The 27,375-nt window shown below is 38.7% G+C and overlaps 2 protein-coding genes across 5 annotated transcripts; both read right to left on the reverse strand.

Annotated features, from left to right (window-relative positions):
• Positions 1–176: 176 nt before the first annotated feature.
• Positions 177–18,746, reverse strand: tymp (thymidine phosphorylase). 4 transcript variants are annotated; one of them, XM_051891117.1, is made up of 10 exons: positions 18,590–18,746; positions 15,613–15,779; positions 15,318–15,514; positions 11,124–11,222; positions 7,491–7,620; positions 7,295–7,413; positions 6,936–7,098; positions 2,703–2,930; positions 2,363–2,503; positions 177–1,401 (listed from the first exon to the last, which is right to left on the reverse strand). In XM_051891117.1, exons 2-10 carry the CDS (start codon positions 15,746–15,748, stop codon positions 1,244–1,246), a joined length of 1,371 nt encoding a protein of 456 aa, XP_051747077.1. In that variant the 5' UTR covers positions 15,749–15,779; positions 18,590–18,746; the 3' UTR covers positions 177–1,243. The 4 variants fall into 4 exon arrangements, with proteins under 4 accessions (XP_051747077.1, XP_051747076.1, XP_051747078.1 ...); XM_051891116.1 differs by lacking the exon at positions 18,590–18,746 and adding an exon at positions 17,274–17,415; XM_051891118.1 differs by lacking the exon at positions 18,590–18,746 and adding an exon at positions 17,306–17,327.
• Positions 18,747–20,515: 1,769 nt separating this feature from the next.
• Positions 20,516–26,808, reverse strand: shank3b (SH3 and multiple ankyrin repeat domains 3b). The gene is made up of 4 exons (XM_051891082.1): positions 26,245–26,808; positions 24,200–26,075; positions 23,983–24,012; positions 20,516–23,332 (listed from the first exon to the last, which is right to left on the reverse strand). Exons 1-4 carry the CDS (start codon positions 26,282–26,284, stop codon positions 22,765–22,767), a joined length of 2,514 nt encoding a protein of 837 aa, XP_051747042.1. The 5' UTR covers positions 26,285–26,808; the 3' UTR covers positions 20,516–22,764.
• Between the last annotated feature and the right edge of the window lie 567 nt (positions 26,809–27,375).

Here is a 27,375-nt window from a genome sequence, read left to right on the forward strand (position 1 = left end):
TTTTTAAAGAAATATCCAGGTTATATGTCCAAAGTCAAAAGGAAAACGATATAGTGCACAAAGCCCATTTATCTTTACATAATATTGTGTGTATATATATATATATATATATATATATATATATATATATATATATATATATATTTTATTTATTTCACATTAATGAAATTGAATGCTACTGGCAATCAGGGTGTTTAATTATCATAAAAATGTCACAATGAAAACAAAGTAGTTCTACCAAAAATGAAAATTCTGTCATGAATTACTCAAACTTCATGTCATTCCAGACCTTACTTAACAGACTTTAATTCATCTTTGGTGGTTGGACTTGACTGTCAGTGGAGGGACAGAAATCTCTCAGATTTCATTAAAAATATCTTAATTTGTGTTCCAAAGATGAACGAAGGTCTTACGTCATCTCAAAATCAGCTATTTAAGCTTGTAGAAAATGTGCACATCACCTATGCTGCCATGTTGGACGTGATTTGTACCACTAAATGGCAGCACCTTACCATTTACTACAACCTCATTTATTTAAAAAAGAAAAACAATAATCACACTAGTTGGTCTGATTAAATAAACAGAGAAAAATGTAAATGAAGTACCAGGGTTATGCTTTACAGGTGTTTAGAAGTGAGAAAATGTGCAAAATTCAGCAGAGTAGACCCTGTTTTCTGAGATTGCTCGGTTCTTTGTGTACATGCTGCATGATTTTAGCCCTGATTTTCACTCTCCAACAGTTTAGTGGAAATCACCAACAAATGCCTGAAATCTGAGGCAAATCAGTGCTTGTTCATGTGAGTGACTGATTATAGAGGTTTGTGGCTTGCTATGCTGCAGTTCTTCTACGAATCAGTGGTGGCAGCAGTCATCTACTATGCCAGTGCACTCAATCCTGCTCCTGTGTGTCCAGCACACCTGCCTGTAATTGACAGCTTCAGCCTGAGGGCCTCGATCATCTGGTTTAGGTGGATTAGAGCTGCAACTAAACATTGCAGGATGGCAGATCTCCAGGACAGGATTGAGCAGACCTGGGCTACAGTAATATTTTAGCTACTGGTAAGCAAATATGTTTAAAGATTTTCCAGATGGTCAGTGTTGGTTTTTGTCAGTCATGCTCTTCTTCTAAAACCTCCCTAGTACTTCATAGAAAGAACAGTGTTTCTTGGTAACAGTACATTCAAAATGAATCATTTACTTAATCATTTAGTTACAAACAAAATAAGACTTGAATGCGGCTGTGCTAAAACATGTTGGGATTGTTTGGGTGGATGAATTCTGCCACACGCGGCACAGCCTTGTATTTGTTGTGGCTGCCAATGACCAAAGCTTTCTGCAGGTCAGAACACTGGTGTGAACTCAGATCTGGGCTGTTGTGATGAATCCTGATCCATGATTCACCTGCCAATTGAATCAATGGGGTATCAACACAGATTTGTCTTAATAAACACTATACAGAGATATAGATTATGTACAAAATACAGTATGCAAGCCGCAAGTATACTGTGCACAGCATGCAAATGTTATATAAAATCTTTTTCACATTTGCGAAAATGTTTAGTGTGCAACCACAGCACACCATCGTGAGTGATGTTTCCCACATTGCAGTTTGTCCTTCCATTTCCAGTGTGATAAATGAACCAGAAGCAAAATTAAAATAAACCTTGACTTGATTGCCAAAAGTCTTACGCAAAATTGGATTATAAATTAATAAGTAAATAGTTACTTTAAATTATAGTTAAAAATAACAGCATTTCCGAGATTGCTGAAGTAAACATGCAATGTGGTGAGGTCATGTGACATTTTTTTAAATGTTTATTGTTGCATATTGAATACTTTTTCACATACCATTTTTCAATAGTAGTATGCAATTTGGTATTAAGTTTTTTTATTTATTTTTTATCCATACATAATTGTAGGGCTGTCAAATCTAACATAAAAGTTTGTTTATATAATACGTGTATATACATTATATGAATATGTTTATATATATAAAAACAAACTTATTTTAGGTGCAATTAATCGAATTGACAGCACTAAATAGAGATAGATACACATTGAGATAGACACAAACACACATATATGTATATAAATATATATACAGTATATATACATTATACGAATATATGTTTATATATATATATATATATATATATATATGTGTGTATATATATATATATACTGTGTGTGTGTATGTATGTGTGTATATATATATATATATATATATAATATATATATATATATATATATATATATATATATATATACACACACACATATATAAACACAAACTTTTATATTAGATGCGATTAATCGTGATTAATCAATTTGACAGCACCAAATAATTGAGATAGAGACTAACCTTTCTGTACAAGCTGTCCCATCTTTACCAAGATCTCTGCTCCCACGCTATGATCGATTTTCTCTCCCGATTTAGTGCGTCCCGCCCCTAACTTGTGCAGTACTTCAGCCAGGGCCAAACCGTCAATGTCCAAAACAGCTCCTGTCAATCAAACGGTTCACACATACACACACAATGGCTGCTGCTGAGATAATGGACGTGATGATTGCTCGTAGATGAATAACAGTGAATATTAATAGCGAGCTCTGTGCGATCTGTTTATAATCATGCCTGTGCTGTTAGTGTTATGTAAAATAATTAACATATTTGATTCTCAAACGAGAACATGGAATATAATTACCATCATCTTGCACCTTAAGCTCTGTCTGATGCGCTGCGCGCCTCATGTGCTGAAAGTAGTCGGTTTCGTCTGAGCACAGGGAACGTGCAACATCTGCAGACACACCCTGAGCTTCCAGCATCGCCTGGAATTTTTTCAGGGCTTCTCCATTCTTCAGCTTTTGAGCTATTTCCTTTTTCCCACTCTCTAGAGTACAGGAGTGTCGACACATCGACAATAGATGTCCACCTAAATACAATGGACACTTTTATGCTTCCTTATCGCAGACATTTGTAGCCATTTTGTCTTGAAGAACATCACAATGGGACATTTGGTTCTATGTCATGTCATCAGGGCATTTTCACACCAGTAAATCGTTTGCTTTGTTCCGAAACAAGGATTAAAATGGTTACAATGTTGCAATTTCTTCTTGGTTCGTTTAGCTTTCATAAGGCAACATTTCTAAATGGACCGAAATTAGTTAATAGAAGTCAAGAGTGAGTAAACTCTCCTCTCATTGGTCAGCATGCATCTGTTTATGTTCCAGGATTTGGCTCATAGCGGATGGATAGACAATAGCTCAGTGTGCAGATTGTGGCTTTCTTTGTAGTTGCCATTATATTACTTTATCATTTTTAGTATCAAGGCTTTGTCTGTATTTTTGTGTCCTGGACAGTTGTTCTGAAATATGTTCATTTGACCAAATTTCAATAAGGCATTTCACTTTGTCTTCGTCCAGGTTAACCCACGATTAATTTTGAGAGGCATTAGCAAAACAAACACTGCTGCTTTGCATGCAACATACGTAATATATTGTGATACAGCCTGGTTCGTTGGTCTGTTGGGTCGGATTGCTTTCTCATCACAAGTGAACCGCTCCAGAGTTCGTTTGCAATCAGGCTGAATCCACCTTGTTCAGGTGATCTGGGACCGATTGTTTTGGTGCGGATCCAAGCACAATTGCCATGTTCACATATGCCAAAATAGTCCAAACTAAGAGAGAAAACGCACCAGGTTCTGAAACAAATGCTCCAAATGAGCCAGGTGTGAAAACGCCCTTAGAGTGTGTTCACACTTGGCAGGTTTGGTTCGATTAAGGGTGGGTTCACACTCGGCAGGTTTGGTTCGATTAAGGGTGGGTTCACACTCGGCAGGTTTGGTTCGATTAAGGGTGGGTTCACACTCGGTAGGTTGGGTTCGATTAAGGGTGGGTTCACACTCGGCAGGTTGGGTTCGATTAAGGGTGGGTTCACACTCGGCAGGTTGGGTTCGATTAAGGGTGGGTTCACACTCGGCAGGTTGGGTTCGATTAAGGGTGGGTTCACACTCGGCAGGTTGGGTTCGATTAAGGGTGGGTTCACACTCGGCAGGTTGGGTTCGATTAAGGGTGGGTTCACACTCGGCAGGTTGGGTTCGATTAAGGGTGGGTTCACACTCGGCAGGTTGGGTTCGATTAAGGGTTAATCGAACCCTTAATGGGTTCGATTAAGTGTGGGTTCACACTCGGAAGGTTGGGTTCGATTAAGGGTGGGTTCACACTTGGAAGGTTTGGTTCGATTAAGGGTGGGTTCACACTTGGAAGGTTTGGTTCGATTAAGGGTGGTTTCACACTCTGCAGGTTTGGTTTGATTAAGGGTGGGTTCACACTTGGTTCGATTGCCTGGTCCGAACCTGAGTTCGATTGCACCCCCTCCCCCTGCCCCCGCTGGACTGTGTTCAGATTATAAAACTTGGTTCCAAACCACGGTGCGTTTGCATCATCAAAGCAGCAGCTGTTTACCTCGTTGCTTGGTTTTTGAACCGTTGGTTTTGTTTCCAAAGCTTATGTACATAACGGCACTTGCATTTATCTGCCACAAATGTACTACAAATGCTCTAAAGTACGTTTGAAAGCGAGCAGAAGTGAGATATACAGCTCTCTGCTTGCAGTGTGTCAGTTAAACTTGTCAGGAACACATTTTTATCAAATCATTCGTCATTAATAGTGGTTCAGTTCCGCGGTTTAGTAGGATTGCATTCATATCCGCAGCAATCTGTACTGGAGTTCACATGAACCGTACCCCAGACCACCCTTTTTAAGCGAACTCAGGTACAGTTTGCGGGTGCGCACCTGAGTTTGTAAGACAGTGTTCAAATCATCCAAACGAACTGGACTCTGATGTCAATCGACCCCGGGTGCACACCAAAAGTGCTAGTGTGAAAGCACCCTAAAACGAACTCTGGTGTGATTGCGCTTCATTTGATCAAGTATGAATGCTGGCATCTGAACCCTGGTGTGCACCAAATAAGCGGACCAAGACTCGCTCCACTTCCGAACAAACTCTAGTGCGGTTCGACTGACCACAAAACAAACCAAAGATATCTAAATGAACCAAAAACAGGACATGATGTCACAAGATGTGACCCTAAAAAGGACAGACTGCTCATGTCATAGGAGCTAATCTGCCCATTACAGTTCGGTACATGCGTCAGAACGGCATCTCCTTGCAGCAGATCTTTGTTTGTGTGTGTGACGGAGAAACTCCTGCCACTATTTTGACACCTTTACACATTTTATAAACTCTTCTCAAGTTCTCAGCTGGTCAAAATACCATCATATGTACACACATACAACGAGGGCATTTAGCCCAGAACACAGCATTGTAGGCATGTGACGGTATCAAATTTTTCGTGTTGCGATTAATTGCTGAAGCTTTTATCACGGTATACGGTATTATCACAATATTGAAATAAGTTGCAAAAAAAAGTGTTGTCATAGTATAAAAGGTTTAAGAACTCTTTTTGTAATAACAAAAAAAAAAAAAAAAACTCTGAATGTTTAAATACAATAATACAATACACAAAAAATATATTAAGTAAAATTTTGAAACAGATTACAGTGCAGAAGAATTAGCCTATAAAGAACAACAGGTAACACTTTACAATAAGGTCTCATTATTTAATGCATTAACTAAGATTGAGCAATAGCTACATTTGTTACAGAAAGTATTATTTTTTTGTTAATGTTAGCTAATAAATACAACTGATCATTGTTAGTTTTATCTCATTATCCATTAAATAAGTTCTTTTGATTTTAGTAATGTTATTAAACAGTAACTAAGAAATTAACATTAACTAAGAATAATTAATGCTTTATAAGTATTTTTCATTGTCAGTTTGGTAATAATGAATTAACATGTTAACTAATGAAGCCGTATGTCTCAAAGTTTTACTGAACAATAACAAATAATCAGAACATTTCTAATCATTAGGACATGTTGTAGTCCAGATTAAAATATAAAAATGTTTAAGTTTGAAAATAAATAGCCTATTAAGTCTTTAAGTACTAAGTATTTGGTGCTGTGATGAACAACACTGAGATTACAAAGAAATAATGGCTGTTTGAAGCATTTTTAAAAACTTCACTAGCGCAGTTGCTTTGTTTGCGAGGTTTCCGGGGTAACCGCTGCATTCTGCTGTTCCATCAGCGCCCTCTGCTGTCAGAGAGTGAACGTGCACTTTCATTCAGCGCGTCTCCTTCACTCGTTCCGCCATGTGCTTCTCGTGCACGTTGGGCTTTGTTTACATCTGAGCGCGTGTTCTTTTGACGCAGAATACAGCGGTGTTGTGCATTTTATACGGTTGATGGGGAAAATATTCTTAAATGCATTATAAAAATGTTAATAATTGGTAATAAATTATTATTTACGGTATTTTGAAGTGCCCACGATAACAATATTGTGCATATTCATTATCGCGATATATCGCATTACCGAATATCGGCACAAGTCTACAGCATTGTTTTGAATGTTCAGTAAGTTACGTCGCAAAATACGTTTCTTTGAGTTTTTTTTGATAACACTTTATTTTAGGGTCTTTTAACTAGTTGCTTATTAGCATGCATATTAATAGAATATTGGCTATTTATTAGTACTTATTAAGCAAATATTAATGTCTTATTCTGCATGACCTTATTCTACATTCTTAATCCTACCCAATACCTAAACTTAACAACTACCTTACAAACTATTAATGAGCAGTAAATTAGGAGTTTATTGAGGGAAAAGTCATAGTTAATTGTTTATATGTGTTCCGTTTTTCCCTTTAGGTTCGGTCTTAAAAAGGACAGTGTGAACGCTAAGCGAACCAGGACTAAAAGTATTATTTTCTTTTTTTTTTTTTTTTTTTGGTTCGGACCAAAATAACCACGAGAACCGAATTACAAGTGTGAACACCCTTACGGTGGGATGTTTAAAAATGGGTCCTTCTTCTTACCTAAAATTGTAACCAGTTCTGTGAGATCATCTGGCCCTCGTCCTTTAAGACACTCAAGGGCTTCGCACACCTCAACCGCATTTCCTACACTCTGGCCAATAGGAGCGTCCATTCGGCTAAGCACCGCCCCTGTCTTCACACCCAGCCTGTTGCCTGCAGTGACCTATTGGCACATGGACACAAGGATTGTGTGACATTCAGAGTTAAATTGAGAATGCCTTTTCAAATCCTGAACTGGTTTGAATTTGAGTTGAGTTTGCAAACAAGATGCAGAATTGCAGTTTGAATACGGAACGTAAGGAAGTAGAAATATAATAGCTTTGTTTGAAAGTTTGCCTAAAGAGTAAAAGCTCTCTTACCAGTGACTGAGCAAGATTGCGAGCACTGTCCAGATCTTTATACAAAGCAGCCCTGCCAAACTTCACATCTAACACAAGAGCACTCAGACCTTCAGCTCCTTTCTTAGAAATGATGGAGCCTGTACAGAACATGGAAAAAATAATCAGGCGAAGTAGGGTTAATACTGTGATGAGAAGTTTTCCAGGATGATCTTACTAGTGATAAGAGGAAGACTATCAACAGTCGATGTGGCGTCTCTGATGGCGTAGAGAACACGATCTGCTGGCACCAGTCTGTCTGTTTGTCCCACAATGCAACAGCCCACATCCTGTAGGATCTGCTTCACCTAAGAATAGTATAATATAATAAAAATTCTGCATACTGTGCATATGTTTCATCCTATACTTATGTAGCCCCACCCCCTTTTCAGCGCTGCGCTCGTTGTGTTCCGGTTTGTATTTCCACAGCGTGAAGGTAAGATCTTACAGATTTATGAATGAACTGCTAGTTTTAAAATCTTCCTGGTCTACTGACATTTGTTATGACATCCGCTTATAATGCTTATGATAACTTACGTTAACTCTACAATAAGAAAATCCACTTCACCAGCCAATTACTCTTCGACAGAGATGCCATAGAAATATACAGATCTACCGCAAAACCGGAAGTTCAAACACACTATTCTAAAAATGGCTGCGTGCTTGTTTCTCGTAAGGTCTATACAACAGAAATACTGAAGTTAGAGTAACATTGTAGTAAACTTTTATTGAGTTCTGACTTCTAACTTTGGTCAGTAAGAGGTGTGTTTGATTGTGAAATATTGTGTATGCTAAATCTTTGGTTTTGTGTGAGACAGCATGCTGTGATGAATCAGTACATGGGCTACATTCATTTACATACATTTCATTATATAAGGATTAGAGTCACTGGTAAAAATTGATTTGATGATGCTCATATTCAATGTCAACATTAATTAAACATATTTGAACAGAGCATGGCAGACATGGTTATCGGGAATTTAGCTTGGGTGGATAATGTCAGTATGCATTAGTCACTTCCTCTGAATCATTTAAATACGTGTTCTCCTGAACTGATGATTCTAGTAAAGTTGGCATCTTTTCTTCTTTTCTTCCCTATTATGACATATGTCTGAGTGAAACGACTTCTCAAACAAGAAAAAAAAAAATTTTATCTATGGGAAATTGATTTGATGGTTGTGGTTTGCTATCGGTCGATCTCATGTGAGTGACAGGTTGCCCCGCCCTCGCGCCGGTAAACACATCATCACAGAAGACATGTCGCTGCGAGGTATGAGGAACTGAACCAAATGATCATGAGAGGTTTAAGAAAGATAGAAATTTCCCACTAATGATTCATGAAGCTTTTAAAATTGTTGCAAATAGTTTTGTTGTTTTTTGTTTGGTGGTTAAAACTGTTCCATAATGGGATCGTCGGCATCCTTCCGTCTCCGGGTGACGATGGTGTAGCTTCCAGTTTGGTGATTTTTCTATCCACACCTTCGCGAGTGGCTATAAAGCCCGACTCTTGAATGTCAATCTCTACTGCATTTTTTGCAGGTGAACGACGATGCCTGCTAAGGCTGCAGATGCCTTTCCTTCCTCTTGGCTCTCTTTGCGGCAAGGTTTTTATCCCTGTTTTCCTCAGCTTTCTGTACGCCCTGTCTGACAACAAAATGTCCTTGGGAATGCGGCCAGGGCCCATTCTCCTGACGTGGCCGAGCCAACGAAGGCACTTCTCGCTAAGTATGTGAGGTTGGTGTTGTTCCAGACCCTCTGGTTCAGGCTGGCCGTGACCGCTGCTGCCTTGGCGATCCTGCCGTTTATCTCTGCGTCGATGGAAAGAGAGCTGGAGATGGTAGACCTGAGGTAGGTGAAGTTCTCAACAACTTCCAGGTTGTACCCATCAATGGCGATGGTTGGACGGGAGTCTGTTTCCTGGGCCATGATGTTGGTTTTCTTCAGTCCAAACTCCTTGCAGGCGTTGGAGAGGCGGCTGACAAGCTGCTGCAGGCCATCTTTGGTGTGGGACATCAAGGCTGCATTGTCGGCAAAGAGCAGCTCGTGGATGAGTACCTTTGTGACCTTAGTCTTGGTGCAGAGACGAGCAATGTTGAATAGTTTGCCGTCAGCCTTGGTGTGGATGTAGACTCCCTCGCTGCAGTCCTTAAAGGCGTACTGGAGGAGCATGGAGAAGAAGATGCCGAAGAGCGTCGGCACGAGGACACAACCTTGTTTGACTCCGCTACTGACGGCGAAGAACTCAGATGTTGTACCATTGAAACAAACCGTGCTGTGCATGTTATCGTGAAACAAGGTGACGACAGCCAGCAGTTGTGGGGGAGCAGCCGATCTTCTGCAGAAGCCTGTATAAACCGATCTGCTAACCAGATTGAATGCCTTCCTAAGGTCAATGAAGGCAACGTAGAGTGGCATCTGCTGCTCTCGACACTTCTTCTGCAGCTGGCGTAGTGAGAAGATCATATCTACAGTTGACCTGGCCGGCTCTGATGCCACACTGGGACTCTGGGTAGATGCAGGAGGCTAGGATCTGCAGGTGCACCAGGGTGACACGGGCGAATGCCTTGCCAATGATGTTGAGGAGGGAGATGCCCCGGTAGTTGATGCAATCGCTGCGATCTCCTTTGTTCTTGTACACAGTGACGATATTAGCATCACGCATATCCTGGGGGATGTAGCCCTGATCCCAGCATAGGCAGAGGAGTTTGTGATAAGCGTATCTTAAAGGAATAGTTCACCCAAAAATAGTTCACCCTCAAGCCATTGTGGTAGATTTTTCCCTACACACCTGACTTAAGTTACCTGGGTCGTCTCCAGTCGACGCCCCGAAACATCTACAGTTGACGCTTTATTAACAAATTATACTCTAGCGCTTCTCCAATCGCCGTTGACTGTGTCGGTCAACGTCTTGACCCTTTTTGACACTAAACCTGGGAGATAGATTTAAAGTGTCTGGCGTAGTCTGCAGCGCTGCACAGTAATCACAGAGACTCCAGTTGTTGTCCTTGAATGCTTTAATCACGGCCGAGAGAGTTCTCAACAATCCCAGAGAATCTCTCCAGCAAAAAGAATACAGAAGGTTTTTATAGGATTTCAGGTACATCACACAGTCAATATAACGTGATCTATTACTCGTTGTCATCAGTTTTAAATATGATTGGTTCAGTTTTGAGAAGAGCAACTTACTTCCTGTGCCAGTAGTTACTGGCAGAGTAAATTTAGATTAGAACAACTGAATCACAGAATCATCAAAAATCACAACCTTAAAATTCTTTTGTTCTTTAGTGGTGAGAATGTAATGAAACAAACACTCATGAAATGTCTTTGTTGATTTTATTCTTGCAAGAGGTTATTCAATTCCTTATCTTTCCTTGTTACCCCAAACCAATCATAAAGCATGTTACCATATTAGGATCATAAAAAAAAAAATAAAAAAAAAAATAAGAGAAGTCTAACCCTTAACAGATGCTCTTTTGAACTTAAAGCTGTCTAGACAAACATCTGCACCATTGCCTCATTTCCTCTGTTAGTTTCAGAAGTGCTTTAAAAAAATAACAGCATAAGTAGTAATTTTCCACTGAACAAGCTGTATTAAATGTCATATAGACAGAGAGAAAACGAATATCAATGATAAATCAGGAAAAAAAATGATAAAAAATCCTCTACACTCAATAGGTCAAAACATTTTTTATATCTGAATGCTGTCTAGCATGCATATCAAAATTTTCCACTGTTACAACATACAGTCTTAGTGACTATTTCTCAGTTCTCAAAATTAACTTGTTAGGCCTGTAAGGAAAACCCACGTTACCTGTTGAACTGATTGGTTGACGTTAAACCCAGGGATTGACTCCAGCTTGTCCAGGGTGCCACCTGTATGTGCCAGTCCTCGCCCACTTATCATGGGTACCTAGAAAAAAACCCATACATGTCTAAAGTACCTTAGTTGCATTCATTTTAAAATAAACTCAGGGTGGCTGTAGCAGAACTGGGATGAAAATGTGCCCTAGAAATAGTGCAGAATCTTCAATATTTAGGTTTCTAAATTCCATAGTTTAAAATAAAAAAATGTAATCTGCCGAGAGCTGTTTCACTGCATTGGAATTTAAGATGGCACGGCTTTTGTTTTGTTTTTCAACATGTTATTAAGTTCACACCTTCATAAAATTTTTATATGTTGTCGAGTGTGGTTTGTGACTTCGAGAAATTAATATATTTCACGTGACTATATGCCGGTTGAGGAGCAGCATGTCTCAGAGCTCATGGAAAACTGAATATAGAGGTCTTATAAAGCATTCATCGGCATTACTCCTGAGCGCAAAACTACATAGTGTTGGGTAAGGCTACTCTAAAAAAGTAATTAATTACTAGCTACTAATTATATCTTCAACAGTGTAATTACTAGGCTAATTATTCTCTCTAAAAAGTATTAGGTTACTTATTACTAATTACATTCTAAATCCCATATCAACCTCAACCAGTTGAACAAGGATAGACACAAAACTTTCTTTTAATTCTTTCAAATAAACAATATACAGTTGCATAAATTTTTCTTGAACCTGCCAAAGTGTGTAAAGGGAGAAGGTTACATTAATTAAAACATTAAATTTTGATGTTAAATCCACTATTGTTTTATATAGAATTGTTCTGTAGTCTTTACAGTATTTAATGCAATTAGATCAGAAGTAACCGTAATTAAATTTAATGTAATTAAACAGAAAAATTAAAGGGATAGTTCACCCAAAAATGAAAATAATGTCATTTATTACTCACCCTCATGACGTTCTACACCCGTAAGACCTTCATTCATCTTCAGAACACAATTTAAGATATTTTTGATGAAATCCGATGTCTCAGTGAGGCCTCCATTGACAGCAAGATAATTAACTTTCAAATGCCCAGAAAAGACATATTTACAACAGTTCATATGACTACAGTGGTTCAACCTTAATTTAATGAAGCGACGAGAAAAAACAAACAAAATAAATAACGACTTTATTCAACAATATCTAGTGATGGATGATGTCAAAATACTGCTTCATGAAGCTTCGAAGCTTTATGAATCTTTTGTTTCGAATCAGTGGTTCGGATCATGTATCAAACTGCCAAAGTCACGCCCCCCCAACCATTGAAATTTCTAAACGTTTCGAAACACTTAACACTTAACACATAACACGTATCGAAGCCTCGTTTACTGAAATCACGTGACTTTGGCGGTTTGATACACGCTCCGAATCACTGATTTGAAACAAAAGATCCATAAAGCTTCGAAACTTCATGAAGCAAATCGCCCATCACTAGATATTGTTAAATAAAGTCCTTATTTTGTTCGTTAAAAGTATTCTCGTTGCTTCATAAGATTAAGATTGAACCACTGTAGTCACATGACCTGTTTTAAATATGTCTTCAGTACCTTTTTGGGCATCTGAAAGTGTTAATTATCTTGCTGTCAATGGATTTTATCAAAAACATCTTAATTTGTGTTCTGAAGACTTACAGGTGTGGAACGTCATGAGGGTGAGTAATTAATGACACAATTTTCGTTTTTGGGTGAACTAACCCTTTAAGGGTAACGCCTTACTTTACTTTTTCAAGGGAAAAGTCATTAAATTACAGTAATTAGATTACTTAGTAATTAATTGCACCCAACACTGATCATATAGGGGAGAGCGGGGCACAACCTAACGCTTTTTGACTTTCTCAGTTTGTGTAAATCTACTTAGGGTTCAGAGAATTTCTTTTGTTCCACATTAATTTCACACATGTCTGGTACAAATATGTGGCTTTGTTTTATTAATACAGTGTATATTTGTTCTTTATTTACCCTGAAAGAAGGGAAGTGAACTGTGACAACATGCCCTATAGGTGGGGCACGTTGTAACATGACCATATGACAGCTTAAAATGTTATCTGATCTAATCAAAAAAATATACATGACAAACTAAAATATTTTGTCAATAAAAGACAATTATTATTTTTTTTCATATAAAATAATAGCTATTCACATTTAAATAATTTTGTAGTTTGACAATGAACACTCTGCACTCTCACAGCTATGCAGCCTTTGTCAAAACAAACAGATGAAGAAACACATTTAGACATTCAGAAAAACACAGAGCTGAACAAAAGACTCCTTTCTCTCCGCTCACAGCTCTCACAGAACAGGAGGCCGTACCAATGCTGAACATTTCTTGAAATTATATTTTCTGAATGTTCATGTTCTTCCTCTCAGTCTTTATTTACTTTTTTTCCCCATGGTTTCTCAACAGATATTCATAAAAGTTAATCATGCCAATTGTATTGGTAATTGTATAGCATAGTGGGGCACATTGTAACACAGTGTCACAATATACCCTATCTGCGCAACTGGAATTTAAACCTGGTTAGTGTCTTCTGCTAGTTAGTGAAGAAGAACTAACAGATTGGAGATTAAAGGTGCAGTAAGCAATTTCTGAGAAATATTATTATTTGAAATCAACCCAAACAAACACACCCCTCCCTTCATTGCTCCACCCCCAAAATGCATGAACATGCAATGCAAGAATGGATGTCTCTTTACCATAGCTGTAGCAAAGCAAAATAATGCTTCGTGAAAAACAATGAACGAATGACAAGGAAGAACAAGCACACAGTACAGTATATACAAGCAAGAGTTGGTTGTTAGTCACCAGCAGCACACCAGCTCCAGACAAACAATGACATTCAAAACTGTCCTTCTACTCAAGCTAACATTACAACAACAACATATATTGGTTCTGTGAAACCGCAAAACCAACATTACTCATGTATGGAGCAGAAACAACACAACCTCGGCATCCATTTTCAGGCCTTCCTGCTCAGGTCTCTCCAGCGCTGGAAAGCCTTTCTAATATTAACGTGGGTCCTAAAGCTCTTGCCTGATCATAACCCTTCTTTTTCCAATGATATTCCTCTGATCTTTTCTCTTTTGTAATGTATCTCAGCCATCTCTCTTTCTACAAATGTCCCTCTTGCTCACTCTCTCTCCTCCCCCATCATGAGTGGACACGCCCCCTACTGCTGATTGGCTACAAGTGTGTTGTGCTGCTCAGTCCGACCCACTTTCAACAGCGTTTCTCAGAAATCACTTACTGCACCTTTAATATAATATCAAATTTGTCTAATTTTAAATGAACACAAAAAATATAGATGGAAAATTAACTTAAGATATTTACTTTTGCTACTGTAATGTTCAGTGATACCTTCCAAAGATTTCTGAATTTTGGCGCATTTTTTTTCTCTATATATTGTTGGCAACTTGTAAATACACGTTCATCATAAGTTTCTCATAAGTTTTTTCATAAGTTTCATCATGCTAGCATGTGTGGAAATAGCATATTTAAACCATGTGTGTCAACTAACCCCGCGTTAGGTTGTGCCCCGCTCTCCCCTAGTTAAGGGGTGAAACATACAGCGTTTTTAACATTTATTTAATCATGAGTTAAAAGTGTTCTCATATAACTTCTCATATAACTTGAACTGCGTTCAAGTCCTCCTGGGAAGTTCGTATTTACCAGGTGGGTAGTTGTATTTATGACATCAGGTGCATTCAAGTCACTTTCGTCGGAGCAAGATGGCGGAGTACTAACTACAGAAAAATGCAGCAAGGTTTTTAAAATCTACTTCTAGTAAATGAAGATCAAAGAATGTGCATCAGGTGTGTTTTGCTTTTTCATGTTTTTAATTAATTTATGAAGCCACTGTAAACTTTTTCGTTACATATTATATTGTTATATACAATGCTATTATATTTTGTGCAGGAAATTTTGTTGTAAATAAAAAAACTTGACAATGTCACTGTTAAATATTGTTATTCCGCCATGTTTCTCACTGACACGCCCCCAACTCGTAAAGAAAATCCTGAGCTTCCCACTGGTATTTACGACTTTGTGGTGGCATTCATGTGTGTTCAACTCCTAAATACAATCTTTTCGACATAACCTGAACGCACCATAAGTGTTGTTTGGGGTAAAATATGTTCCCATACCTTACAGCCACATGCAGCCAGAGCAGGAGCGAGTGGAAGGCTGATTTTGTCTCCAACCCCGCCGGTTGAGTGTTTGTCTACCACAAGCCATTCCTCCGGCCATTCTAGCGTATCCCCAGAGTTCATCATCTCTCTCGTCAATGCCAGAGTCTCTTCATCAGTCATGTTCTTCTGCCATATGGCCATTAGCATAGCGCCTGTGCCGTTGGAACACAATTGTTTTTGTAAAATTCCACCCAAAAGTTTTCTTTGCTTGTGTCTCAACTGTACACTGAATTTGTGATCATGGTCTCACCTATTTGAGTGCCCTGGATGGCTCCTGATGTGACTCCTTGCACAAAGGTGCGTATCTCCGCCGGGCTGAGTTGGCCATCATCTCGTTTCAGCTTTATAAGCTCAGGGAAACTAATTTTGTTGTCATTAGATGACATCTTTACATCTGATGTCTTCTCCAGTCAGTTGCTTTGTCAGGCATAAAGCAGGAAATTGGTTCAGAGGAAATATTTCATCAAGAAGTGGCGTAACTTTGTTTTAAAAAGTGGGTGGGACAGGAGGAATGTGTGTAGTTGTATTATTACAATAATAAATGCACAAAATGTACTGACATAGACCTCATGTTTAATATAATAGTTTCATCCTAATATCTACTATACAACTAAATTATTAGTCTTGAGAGTATTTACATTAGTCAATAAATACATAACATTAGATTGTCCTGATGGACTAGCGGTAGAACTTTTGTTCAGAGGAAATATTTCATCAAGCAGTGGCGTAACTTTGTTTTAAAAAGTGGGTGTGACAGGAGGAATGTGTGTAGTTGGGGGAGGGAGTGTATTGTAATTGAATTATTACAATAATAAATGCACAAAATGTACTGACATAGACCTCATGTTTAATATGATAGTTTCATCCTTATGTCTACTATACTACAATATTATTAGTTCAGAGAGTATTTACCTTAGTCAATAAATACGTGGATCCGCACTTAATGTTAGGTTGTCCTAATGGACTAGTGGTAGAACTTTTGTTCAGCGTGCCAGAGGTTCTGGGTTCTAATCCGGGGTTCTAATAAAAATTATTTTTTTTCTAATTAAAACCAAAGATGTTCATGAGTGATTGTATATCAAGAGCAGGGACACGTTTATGAGCATTTTGTTTTGTGATTATACCGGAACGAAGGGGGCAATTGTAACAAATTTTGGTTGTCGTCATTACTCAAAAACCTTTTGAAATATTTGGATACAATTTTTATGTCAGTAACTTGTATCTGTGTTCTAACAGTCACCAAATGTTTTTACAAGCAATGTTAGAGACACAATGTTGATTGAAACATTAGAAGTCAAATGTTACATCTGCCCCCACATGCGGGGGAAAAACCTTTCACATTATTACTTTATTATTACGACATTAGAGAAAAACAATTGTCTATTATTTTCCATATTGAGTTTCCATGCTACTATTACAAGCCAAAAATAATAGTAAATAAGTTAAGTATGTTGATCTTACACCAATATGGCAATATTTACAGTTAAGACAACTACTGATTCATAAACATTGAAGATTTTGAAAGCATGAGAAATTTGCTCTTGGTGGGATTTGAACCCCGGTCCCCAGACTGAGAGGCAAAATATTTAACCACTGGACTACCACAATACAACATTTAGAGTATACATAGATATTTAAATTGAACACAAAACACTTTTCTTAGATTATTTTTTTCCAATAATTTAAGAATTTTGATGTCCTTACTAAGCTGGACACTATTTTGATGGAACGCAGTGTTACAATTGCCCGGACTGTACCACCCCATGACAAGCTACCCTGCTAGCTAGAAACAACAAAGCTAATGTTAGACAACAGAATGGTCATCAAAACAAGACAGATTTAAATTCATAGACATTAATGGTTAAGACAGTATGAGGAAAATACTGTAGATGAAACAAATTAGTTTTATACCTTAAAAATTAGTCTTTGCAGAAAAACTTTACCAAGTATGGCTCAGCAGCTCGTCCTTTGGCATGCAGAGAGGGATCTCCACAAAACACATGCAAAATGAGTTTCATGGTTCTGTTTCGTTTCTGACTGGTGTACTTTGAAATGTTGCAATTGCCCCCGGTCTCCCCTACACTAGCATATAGGCTATATTTAATAATTAAGTTTAAGTTTAATAATAGTATAGTCAATATATATATATATATATATATATATATATATAATATATATAGTTTAAAAATAGCCTATATGATATTATTGAACCTTTCACTGCATTTTGATAAATGTATAAATCACACGCTAAACTGCAGACATCTATTAAACTTTAAATGTTTTTAACTTTTTTAACATTCATCATTTATCCTACGCAAAAACACAATTTAAACAAAACATTTCAGATTTTTTTTTCCTTAAATGAGATCACATGAAAAAATAATAGTTTGCTATAGCAAAATATAGTAAATTGTAGTATACTGTATAAGTTATAGTATTTACAACACTTTGTTAATGAATGCTACAGCATACTGTAGTATTAACTATAGTGAACTGATCAAATGTAATAAATAATGTAGTATATTTTTGTTTTTACTACAGTAAACTGTAGTGTATTCATTGTAGTATAATATACCCTATAGTTATAGTAAACTTAATACAGTATTGGGTAATGTAATTTGTTTATATTACTTTAGTTGTTATATTACCACAACAACTATAGAAATACCACAACAAGTGAATTCAAGTACTTTACTATAGTATGGTTCAAAAACACTGTAATATTTACTATAAATTGCTATATTATTATTATTATTATTATTTTTTTTTAGATAATAAAACAATAGATATATTCATGGAAATAATATAACCTGTATTTATAGAAATTAATATACTGTAAGTGATATTAGAGGAGTTGTATAACCTCGGCCATCACCGTTCACTGCAGTTGTTAGAAATAAATGATCTACAAAACACTGCAAACAGAACATTGTAGGCCTAAATAACAAAAACCGCTTTTGTAAATTCAAGACTGAAAGTGAAAGTGATGGGTGAGAAAACACAACAAAACTTCCCTTTACAGCAACATTTGCGATTTTTGATTTACCTGAAACAACAAATCGTTTTATTCTACTGTTCAGTTTTTCTTTGTTTTTTTGTTTTTTAAAAAATTGTTTACTAAGAAATCAAATAAAAGTGTAACAAAAAAATTCATAAGTCTACTTAATATTCAAGCTCAACATCTGATTGCACAGACAAACGTGAACAAATAAATAGCAAACACTTACCGTCTCTTATTCAGAGTAAGTAGCGGTGGAATGACTGCGGTGTCAGAGCATGTGCCAGTGACACATTAACCAGCCTGTTTTGACTCTCAGTCTGTGTCATGAACGTGCATGTACTGTCAATAGACAATTATTTGCTTCCATCTGTGTGCACCTGAGGCAAATGTGAAATTACAACATTGCCTTCCAGTGAATTCTAGTAGTCCTTTTGTTTCATAATTATACAGTAACTATCTTATATCAAATATTGGTAACGCACTTCATAAAAACTTTCATGAATGAGAATATCCGCTGTTATATAAATTTAAACAGTTTGTTGGTATGAGCAATGTGTCTATAATGCAACATAACTAACTTTAGTATACTTGAATTTATCTTAAATCTTTCATTCATATTTTATTGTATGAGTTACTGATCTGCATTTTATGGAGCAGGGCTAGTTGTCACATGGAAAAGTTGTCACAAGAGCAATATGTAAGTAACCAAAGGTTTTGAGTAAAAAGTCCAACTGCATAAATGCTTGTTTTAAGTAGCGCAACAAATGGTGGTCTCGAATGGTTCAAAACTGCTAAATTAGGACTCTTTTTGTGAAGTCTGTACTCCAACAGAAATTCAAGTATCATAATAGTAAATATGATGGATCATATGTGGGTTTATTTTTGTAAGCAAGTAAATATATTAAAGGGGGCCTATAATGCCCCTTTTAAAAGATGTAATATAAGTTGAATGTGTCTGTGAACTTTCAGCTCAAAATACCCCACAGATCATTTATTATAGCTTGACAAATTTGCCCCTATAGGGTGTGAGCAAAAATACGCTTTTGTGTGTGTCCCTTTAAATGCAAATGAGCTGCTGCTTTCCAGAAGAGGGCGGAGCTTTAACAGCTCGCGCTTCGGTTGCTTAGCAACAACAAAGCTGGAGAATCTCACACACCCAAAATGAGGATTGTCAGTAACGGTGTTCAGCCTTACATTGTTCAAACCGGAATCGACACTGATGGAGAGACTTTTAGAATGAAACCGGACGTTTCTGAATAGTTAGTGGATAAATTTATGTAGTTGCTGTGGAGTTGATTCAACTCATCGACTAGCATGTGCCATCATGTTAATCTTTTGTGCAAATCCAGCGTTGAATTGACCCTCGTTTGTGAAGCAGTCCGGCGTAAAATGACGGCATGACAACAACACTCTACTACAACAACTCTTCCTCTTCTCTAAAGCAGCTCAACATGGACTCACCCCGTTGGTTGTTCTCGGGGGCGGGGTTTATGTAAATTTTGGGGTTTGTGATGTCAGCAACCCGGGAAGAAGCTCGTTGTAGTCCTTAAAAAGTGATTTCTGTAAAAGAAAATATCTCCCTTTGCATTGAACTTTGAGCGTCGTAACTTTGTAGATGTTGTTTATGATCAAACAGCAACATTACACACTAACTAAAGTTAAAAAAAAGTGAAATAATAAAGAACCCCTTTAAAACCACACCGTCAATGAATATTGTCATTTAATATTGTCTCTTTTTTAAGCAAAAAGTTGAACTGTGCACTCAGAAACTGTTTTTAATAGTAAATTGCAGAAAACAGATATGTTGTGGAATATGGATGTTTTTCTTTTTTACAAAAAAGATTTTCCTTTCAAATTATTTTCATCAGATCACCAGTGACAACATCTCCCATAAAGTGTGACAAGGTGCATCACTGAAAAATGCTTATGTTGTATGTAGATCAAGGGACATTTCTTCTCTGCAGCTAATAATCATTTAAGGTATGCAAGCTGAATTATTGCTGAATATTAATAACATTTTTCCATGTAGTTCTATAATTTTGTATATTTACTCAATTATGTAAAGTTTTAACCTCTGCAGTAGGCATATTGGGTTTAATGTACTCTTGGGTTGTTTTTAAGTATACAGAAGGATGATGTATTATTCGATTAATCCCCACAGCCTGAGAGATGATCTTTAATAACAGACAAGTCAAATTATATTTTTGTGTACATTTTCTCATTTTAAAGCAAACATGTCCAAAAGCTTGATCCTCAAATCACTTCATCCAACAAAGAATACAAAAAAAAAAAAGAAAGAAAAAAATTCAACAACAGAAGAGAAAGCTCCTAAAAGTAGTAAACTAAAAGAACATGGCTGCAGTAATTAATTACATAATTGTCTTTGAGAGTGTGAATGAGTGAGGATCGGAAGAGAGGGAGAAGGACAGGGACAGATGAGGGAAGTACAGTAATATTTTATGCAGATGGCTTATAAACAGTAGCACCCACATCTTTGTGCAAATTGACCAACCGGAGGAGAGACAAGTGTGAGGATTTTTCTCCTCTGTTGGCAGAGTTTAACTGTTAGTTAAATGTGTAAACCACAGCAACGCCTACTGTTCCAGCTTACCAAACACAACAAACCAGTCAAGCTAGTTACCAGATAATTTTGACACAATATAATCTCAATATTTGCTTGATTATATGACAATCTTGGGGATTGAGAAAAATAATTCTATATTCACAGTAGATATACTTGTAGTCAGATTACTTTTAGTAATTTGGTCGTTCACAATATACATTTTTTTTTACTAGAAACAAAAACGTGCGTTTACACAAACGGGGTCATTAGGGTCAGGGCCACACTGTGGTTTAAGGCCCATAAACACAAGCTTTGCATGTGCCACGTTATTACTTTAAGTTGTAGATTTTCCTATAACTGGGGATCAGACAAATTCACCAGTTTAGCAGTCTGCATTGAAACAGGTTTTTAATAACAATGTTTAATTGGTCTGTGTTAAAAGCCCTTAGGTAGCATATTTTGCCTATATTGTTCTAAACTGAAAGCCTTGATAAGAATTAAATCCCAAATGAAATAATTCCACAATACGTAACCAAATAGATCAAAGAAACGTTGTTACGTCTTAAATTCACAAATTGATCAGCATGAAATGATGATTATTATTATTAGTTATCATATACAAAAGGTAACAAATAAATGTATACCTAAATCCCCTGGTATTTCAAATCCTCTGTTTAAACAAAACAGTTATTCTACATACAGTCTTACCGAGCATTTATTCATAATAGACAAAAAAGGTCTGTCCGTAATTATGAAATTCTTAAATAACTGACCATGAACTAGTCCAAAGATTATGTTTATAACTCACAAATCACAAGTTATACCATGGGGAAAAAAGAGTAACTGTGTTCGTGTTAGGGTATTGGTTGATAATTGACAAATAAAATAACAAATATAAAGACCAAATATGACACAATCTCACAGGGTATAAGACAAGTATATCTCACCTTATTCTCATACATTCTTTTTTGAATATATATAACTCCATATATATCATATACATATAAAATTGAATGTACTGATTGAAAATATCTATCTTTAACAAATTTTAGATGGCGGCAGTATTACCTCAAGGCCACACTTGTATTGTATTGGGAGAAGTTTTTTTTCCTCCTGGTTTAGGGCAGATTGTCAGATCCTTTCTTACTTGGACATGTTGCATTCACATGCCAAGTCCATTTGCTGCAATGCATCTTACAATCACCATTAACATGGCTATCTACTGTTGAGTTGCAAGATGATCTGTGAACATACTGTAAATTCCGGGCACTTGGAAGCATTGGCATTGTTTACAGGAGAGGTTTGAACTCTTCTCTTTTCTTTTATACCCAAGTTGACACTGCTTTCTAAGATTCAGAAGTCTCTCTCCTGGAAGCAGGAAATGCGCACAATTCCAGACGGTGAAGCTATTCCTAAACTTCCTCTGTTAATGTGAGAGCAGTCTGTAGTGTTTGCCACACCTTCCTCATCATCATTTGACTGTAAAACATGGCACGTGAGGGAAATGGCTGCTTGCTGGCTATATCATTTGTTATTGTGCAGAAGACCCATTAAAAACATGGCCAGTTCGAAAAGAGCTGAAAAGAGTAGATATTGCGCAGTAGGTCCACACTCCTGTCCAGCAAGTTTTGTTTTTTTTACTTTTAGTAGGTGGCAAACTAGTGAAGAAACATGGTGGATTTTGTGGGTGTTAAATCTATATTATGTAAGGGCTGTGCAATGCTAAAAAAAAAAGTGGGTTAAAATCTTTTGTGTTAGACTTCGGAATAAGTTAACTTTTTAATAGTAAAAATTAAATTATTTTGTGTTTGGAACTATATCCTGCATTTTGACTCTCCTCAACTCTCTAACAACTGCTTCAGTGCACGTTCGATGTTCATTCGGTGTCCCACCCGCGTCACCCCTAACTCAGCCAGATCGTCCTTGGTTAGGGCAGGCAGGTGGGCGCCTTCAATCTCATGCTCCAAAAAGCGGGCACGATGTTCCCCTAATCCCACGCTCTCTAGCCACTCTCCCACGTCATACTTACTCCACAGTGCTAGGGGGCGCTGTCTGAATGGTCGCAGGGCCAGGAGAGGGGCTCCCAGTACTGGTGAGGGGCAGGGGGAGGCGCATGGTGAGGGGGATGGAGAACGGCTGCGGGCTCGAGCGCTGGCGCTCCTCATGACGAAACGCACCTCCTTGGGCTCCTGGGGTAAACTTAGGCTAGAAGACTTGAGGATAGTGTGATGGTGGTGATGAGGGCCAAATGTACGGACAGGTCCCAATGGTTCACTCCGTTCAGGGGTGGCTCCGGGGCTTGGAGTTCTACGGGTCACTGGGTATCGGCTGCCAGGCCGGATTGTGAAGGTGGTGCCATAACTCCTCTGAGAGATGGTGTGAAGCTCCCCTAAACTACTAAAGAGTCTAAGAGAGAGAGTGAAAAAATGAAGACAAATAAGAAAGAGGAAGATGTAGCAGAAGCAAAAAAGTAAACAAAGGAAGAATTTTAACTGCAGTACTTTTGGGAAACTACTGGGATGCTAATGTGAGAGAAAAGGAAAGTGGATCCAATGCTGTAAGCATTTGGGGTTTGTGAAAATTTAAATAGTGCAGAGCATGCAGTGAAAACTTAATGCAATAAAATGACAGTTAGAGCAGTTAATATAAAACTGGAGTCCTCAGAAAGGGTATAAAGAATTGGTGCATTAGCATATCACAGTATTTCCACCACAGCATGCTTTTGGTATTCATTTTGTAAACATCCAAAACTTGCTGCAATAAACTTACCACAACCAATGCAGCAATATAAACTAAATGTAGATTTGACATTAGTTTCATCTACTTTTTAGTATAAAGCAATTTGATTGCCCCTCAGTGGTACACTGAAAATTCCAGTTTCGTTGCGCAAAGACAGACAGAAGCTGAAATGCCTCAGTAACTGCATAATGAACTACCATAAGCCTTTAAGACAAGCCCACAGTAGCATTTGCAGCTTGATTAACGGCTGCAGTAAGGGGTTTAGTGAAAGTTAGTTAGACAAGGAGTTGTTTTTACCCACAGAGCTAAAAACCTACGATTTACTCTCTCCTCCAATCTCCTCACATCTGCAAGGACATACAGACACACACACACACACGTGTGTTATGGAAAGGCAGTCTAACCAGGTGTGTGGCTAAGGGTGTCAAAAGTCAAGTGGGTGTATTGCTAAATAATATTGAAAGTTGTGCTGTGTTTCATGCAGGTGTGCAAAATGTGCTGCTGTTGTTAAGTCGGTGCAAATTTAAATCCTACCTGGCACCTCCCACAGGTGATCTCCTGCCAGGGTCAAGTGGTGCTCCCATTGGTGGCTCCTCCCCCAGTGAATGAGAGTCTTTGCCTAGCAACTCTGCTCCCATAGCAGCAGGCCGACTTTCATCAGACCCACTCATCTGGGCCCGGGGCTCCTCTCCCCAGAGTTTGGAGCGTCTTTGGAATAGGTAGCGTGGACGGCTGGGGCCTGTGCTGGGTGGGTGTGGAAGCAGCTCACTGTCTGATGACTGTTTAAGCAGTGGGTCCCTGAGATGGGCGGGGCGACCACGCCCCACCCCACAACGTGGTTTGCTTGCATGAGCGGAGTCTGTGCTCTCTGAAGACAAAGTGGACATGCTGGAGACTGTGGAAACAGTACTGGTGGTCTCCATATGTGGGTCTTCAACCCCAGAGTCTGCAGTCGAATCGCTTGCTTTCCCAGAGGAAGTCTTGGCAATGGATGGCCGTGATCCACTAGGTGAAATGCTTAGAGTGGCTTTGGGTGTTTCTTTAATTAGAAGGCCATTAGCAAATGGTTGAGGCGGTGGCACGAGGCCTATCTTCCGAAGCTCCTCTCTGGTTTCCTCGTCACTAGATGAGAGCAACGCAGGGGGAAGTGTCACCGTGTATGGCTCTGCTTCCTCCTCTGAGCTCATAGTCAGACTCCGAGCAGTCAGATTTGAGAGGGTAGGGGCAGGGGAAGGTAGAGTGGGTGGGACTGCCGGTGGGGTATGTTCTGTATCCATCAGCGCAGGTTGGACACCTTGCACGCTGGGTGGGACAAGTGCCTCTTCCAGGCTTCGTCCAGACCCAGGGCTACCGCTAGTCACTTGGCTTGCTGTTTCTGTGATGCTGACCGGTTCATCTCTCCAGGAATTAGATGGAGGAGCCTCGAGAGGAGCAGGTGGTGTCGCTCCTCCTTCGGTCTCGGGCCTTTCTACTGCTCTGCCTTGAGTGGGCGAAGGTGTAGGCGAAGGTGTGGGAGTGGGTGTATTCCGGCCACTAAGGGCACGTTCTCGTGCAGCCAGTGCAAGCGCTAAAGGTGAGGAAGGATCCAGTGGTCGACCTGTTAGAGGGTGTATAAAAGTGGTGCCCCCTGGTGGTGGGCCAGGGGAGAGCATTGGTGCCGGTGGAGGCAACTCAGCCAACTCATCCACTGAGTGGGACTGAGAAAGCAAAGGGGTTGTCTGCGGCTCTGTCGCTCCCCCTTCTACAGATAGGAAAACACTGGGTCTGCGTCGGGCCCCAGGAGGTGTGATCCTAGCTCGCTCAGAGAGGACCTGCTGTTGGAACTGCTCCGCTCGGCTGCTGTGGGGAATCCGTGACCCTCCCAAAGGAGATGGGTCTCTACTAGTCTGAGCAGCAGCTCCCTCCTCAACTGGGCCTTGTTTGACTAGCGGGCTCTTTCTACGCTGGGGCTTGGTAGGAGTATAGACAGCACTTAGACGACCCACGTTAGCATACGGATTCTCTACAGGTGGTCCACGCCTACGACCACGTTCAGGAGGAACCCCTCCAGAGGTAGGCGTTTGCGGTCTTGCAATAGGGGCAGGCTCCACTGGCAAATGGGTGGTGTCCTGAAGAATGATCATGGAGCGTGTTTTTCGCTGGCGGTCTGTCGTGACTGGGCCATGGAGTTTGGGCTCCGCCCCTGGGCGGAAGCTTGAACGACTCTGGTTGGCAGCACGAGAAGGGGGCGGAGGTGGAAGAAAGGATGGAGGTGGGCCTGAATCAAGAAAGTAGGGAGTTGGAGGTGGTGGAGGAGCTGTCTGTGGAGGTGGTGGAATACTATCTTGTCTAAAGCTGTCGGTCATTGAGGAGCTTCTTGGAAAGCGATGCTCTCCAATTAGGGCCGCGATTCTCTCATCTTCAGGAGCACCTATAAAACAATTCTTGGTGAGACTGTGGCTGAATTGTTTCGAACAAAGATCAGAACTCTGTTGATAGCCCTTTTTTATATTGGTGTATCATTAGTTTACATTTTTAAAAAGGGAGGATTTGTAAGATTTGTTTATATTTGTGTATGTGCATGCCAAATGACACATTACCAAATGACTTGGTTCTTGACATTCCCCGAGGCAGCTGCATGTGACTTTTGTCCACAGCCAAGGATACTCCTGTACCTAAACCCTGCCTCTCTAACAGAGACTACACACAAAAACAATAGATGGTCAAATTTTGGCCAGAATTCAGTTATTGTCAGAACAACAAACAAATCACAGTTTCTGATTAATCAGCTATTAAAGAAATAAACAGGAAATGCTGTCACTGCAAATTAATTTTTTTCTAACCTAAAGACAATATGCATTATAAGCAAAAACTGATCGGCAGCCAAATCTTTACTGACACAATTTGGCTACTGTACTACATGTGCACCATCTGTTGCATATAATGCATAGTTTGTCAGAAATTGCCATATATAACAAGGGATCTTTTTCTGTATATTAAGGGTTTTATTTTGATTTATAGAATATTTTATATAAACAAGTATTTTAATATAATAAATTAAAATATTATTTTTAAATTATTATAATTAAAATACTTTAAAAGTTTTTATATATTATTCTGTAATATTTATGTAAACCAACTAGACCTTTGATTAAATAATGTTGTTTCTGTGTATCAGACTCACACTGATCTCAGCCTGTGTGATGCGGCGGCTTGTTGGTCTCTGTTTCACAGTGGCTGCTCTAGAGTCTGCATCTGGAGGGCGTGGTCTCATCACTACAACCTGTTCTTTGGGTGAACTCAACATCTCATCCAACTTCTCTGTGAGGGATACACACAGACGCACACACACACAGAAACACTTAATACACATTCCTGACCAGTATTCCGGTCCGTCCTCTGATCAAATCACATAAGACCAAACACAATCACCAACTGCATCAGAAAATACAAGTACACAGATCACATGTGTATAATATATATAGTCTGAACGTTAGGAAAGCTAAAACAAATATACACTCACAAATACATCACAAAACACATACATAACAACTCATCTACTTTGTCAACAATCCACAAAAATAAAAACAAACACATACACTTTGACTTTACAATTTTTCGCAGTCACAGGCAGCAACACACAAGCTAAGAAAAGGTTAGATAAATCCATTCATGACATCACATGCTAATCAGCATATAGAACCAGTAAATTACATCATCAACGTGAGACT

The sequence above is a fragment of the Ctenopharyngodon idella genome, chromosome 4 (genome assembly GCF_019924925.1).
Source record: "Ctenopharyngodon idella isolate HZGC_01 chromosome 4, HZGC01, whole genome shotgun sequence".
Lineage (NCBI taxonomy): Eukaryota > Metazoa > Chordata > Actinopteri > Cypriniformes > Xenocyprididae > Ctenopharyngodon > Ctenopharyngodon idella.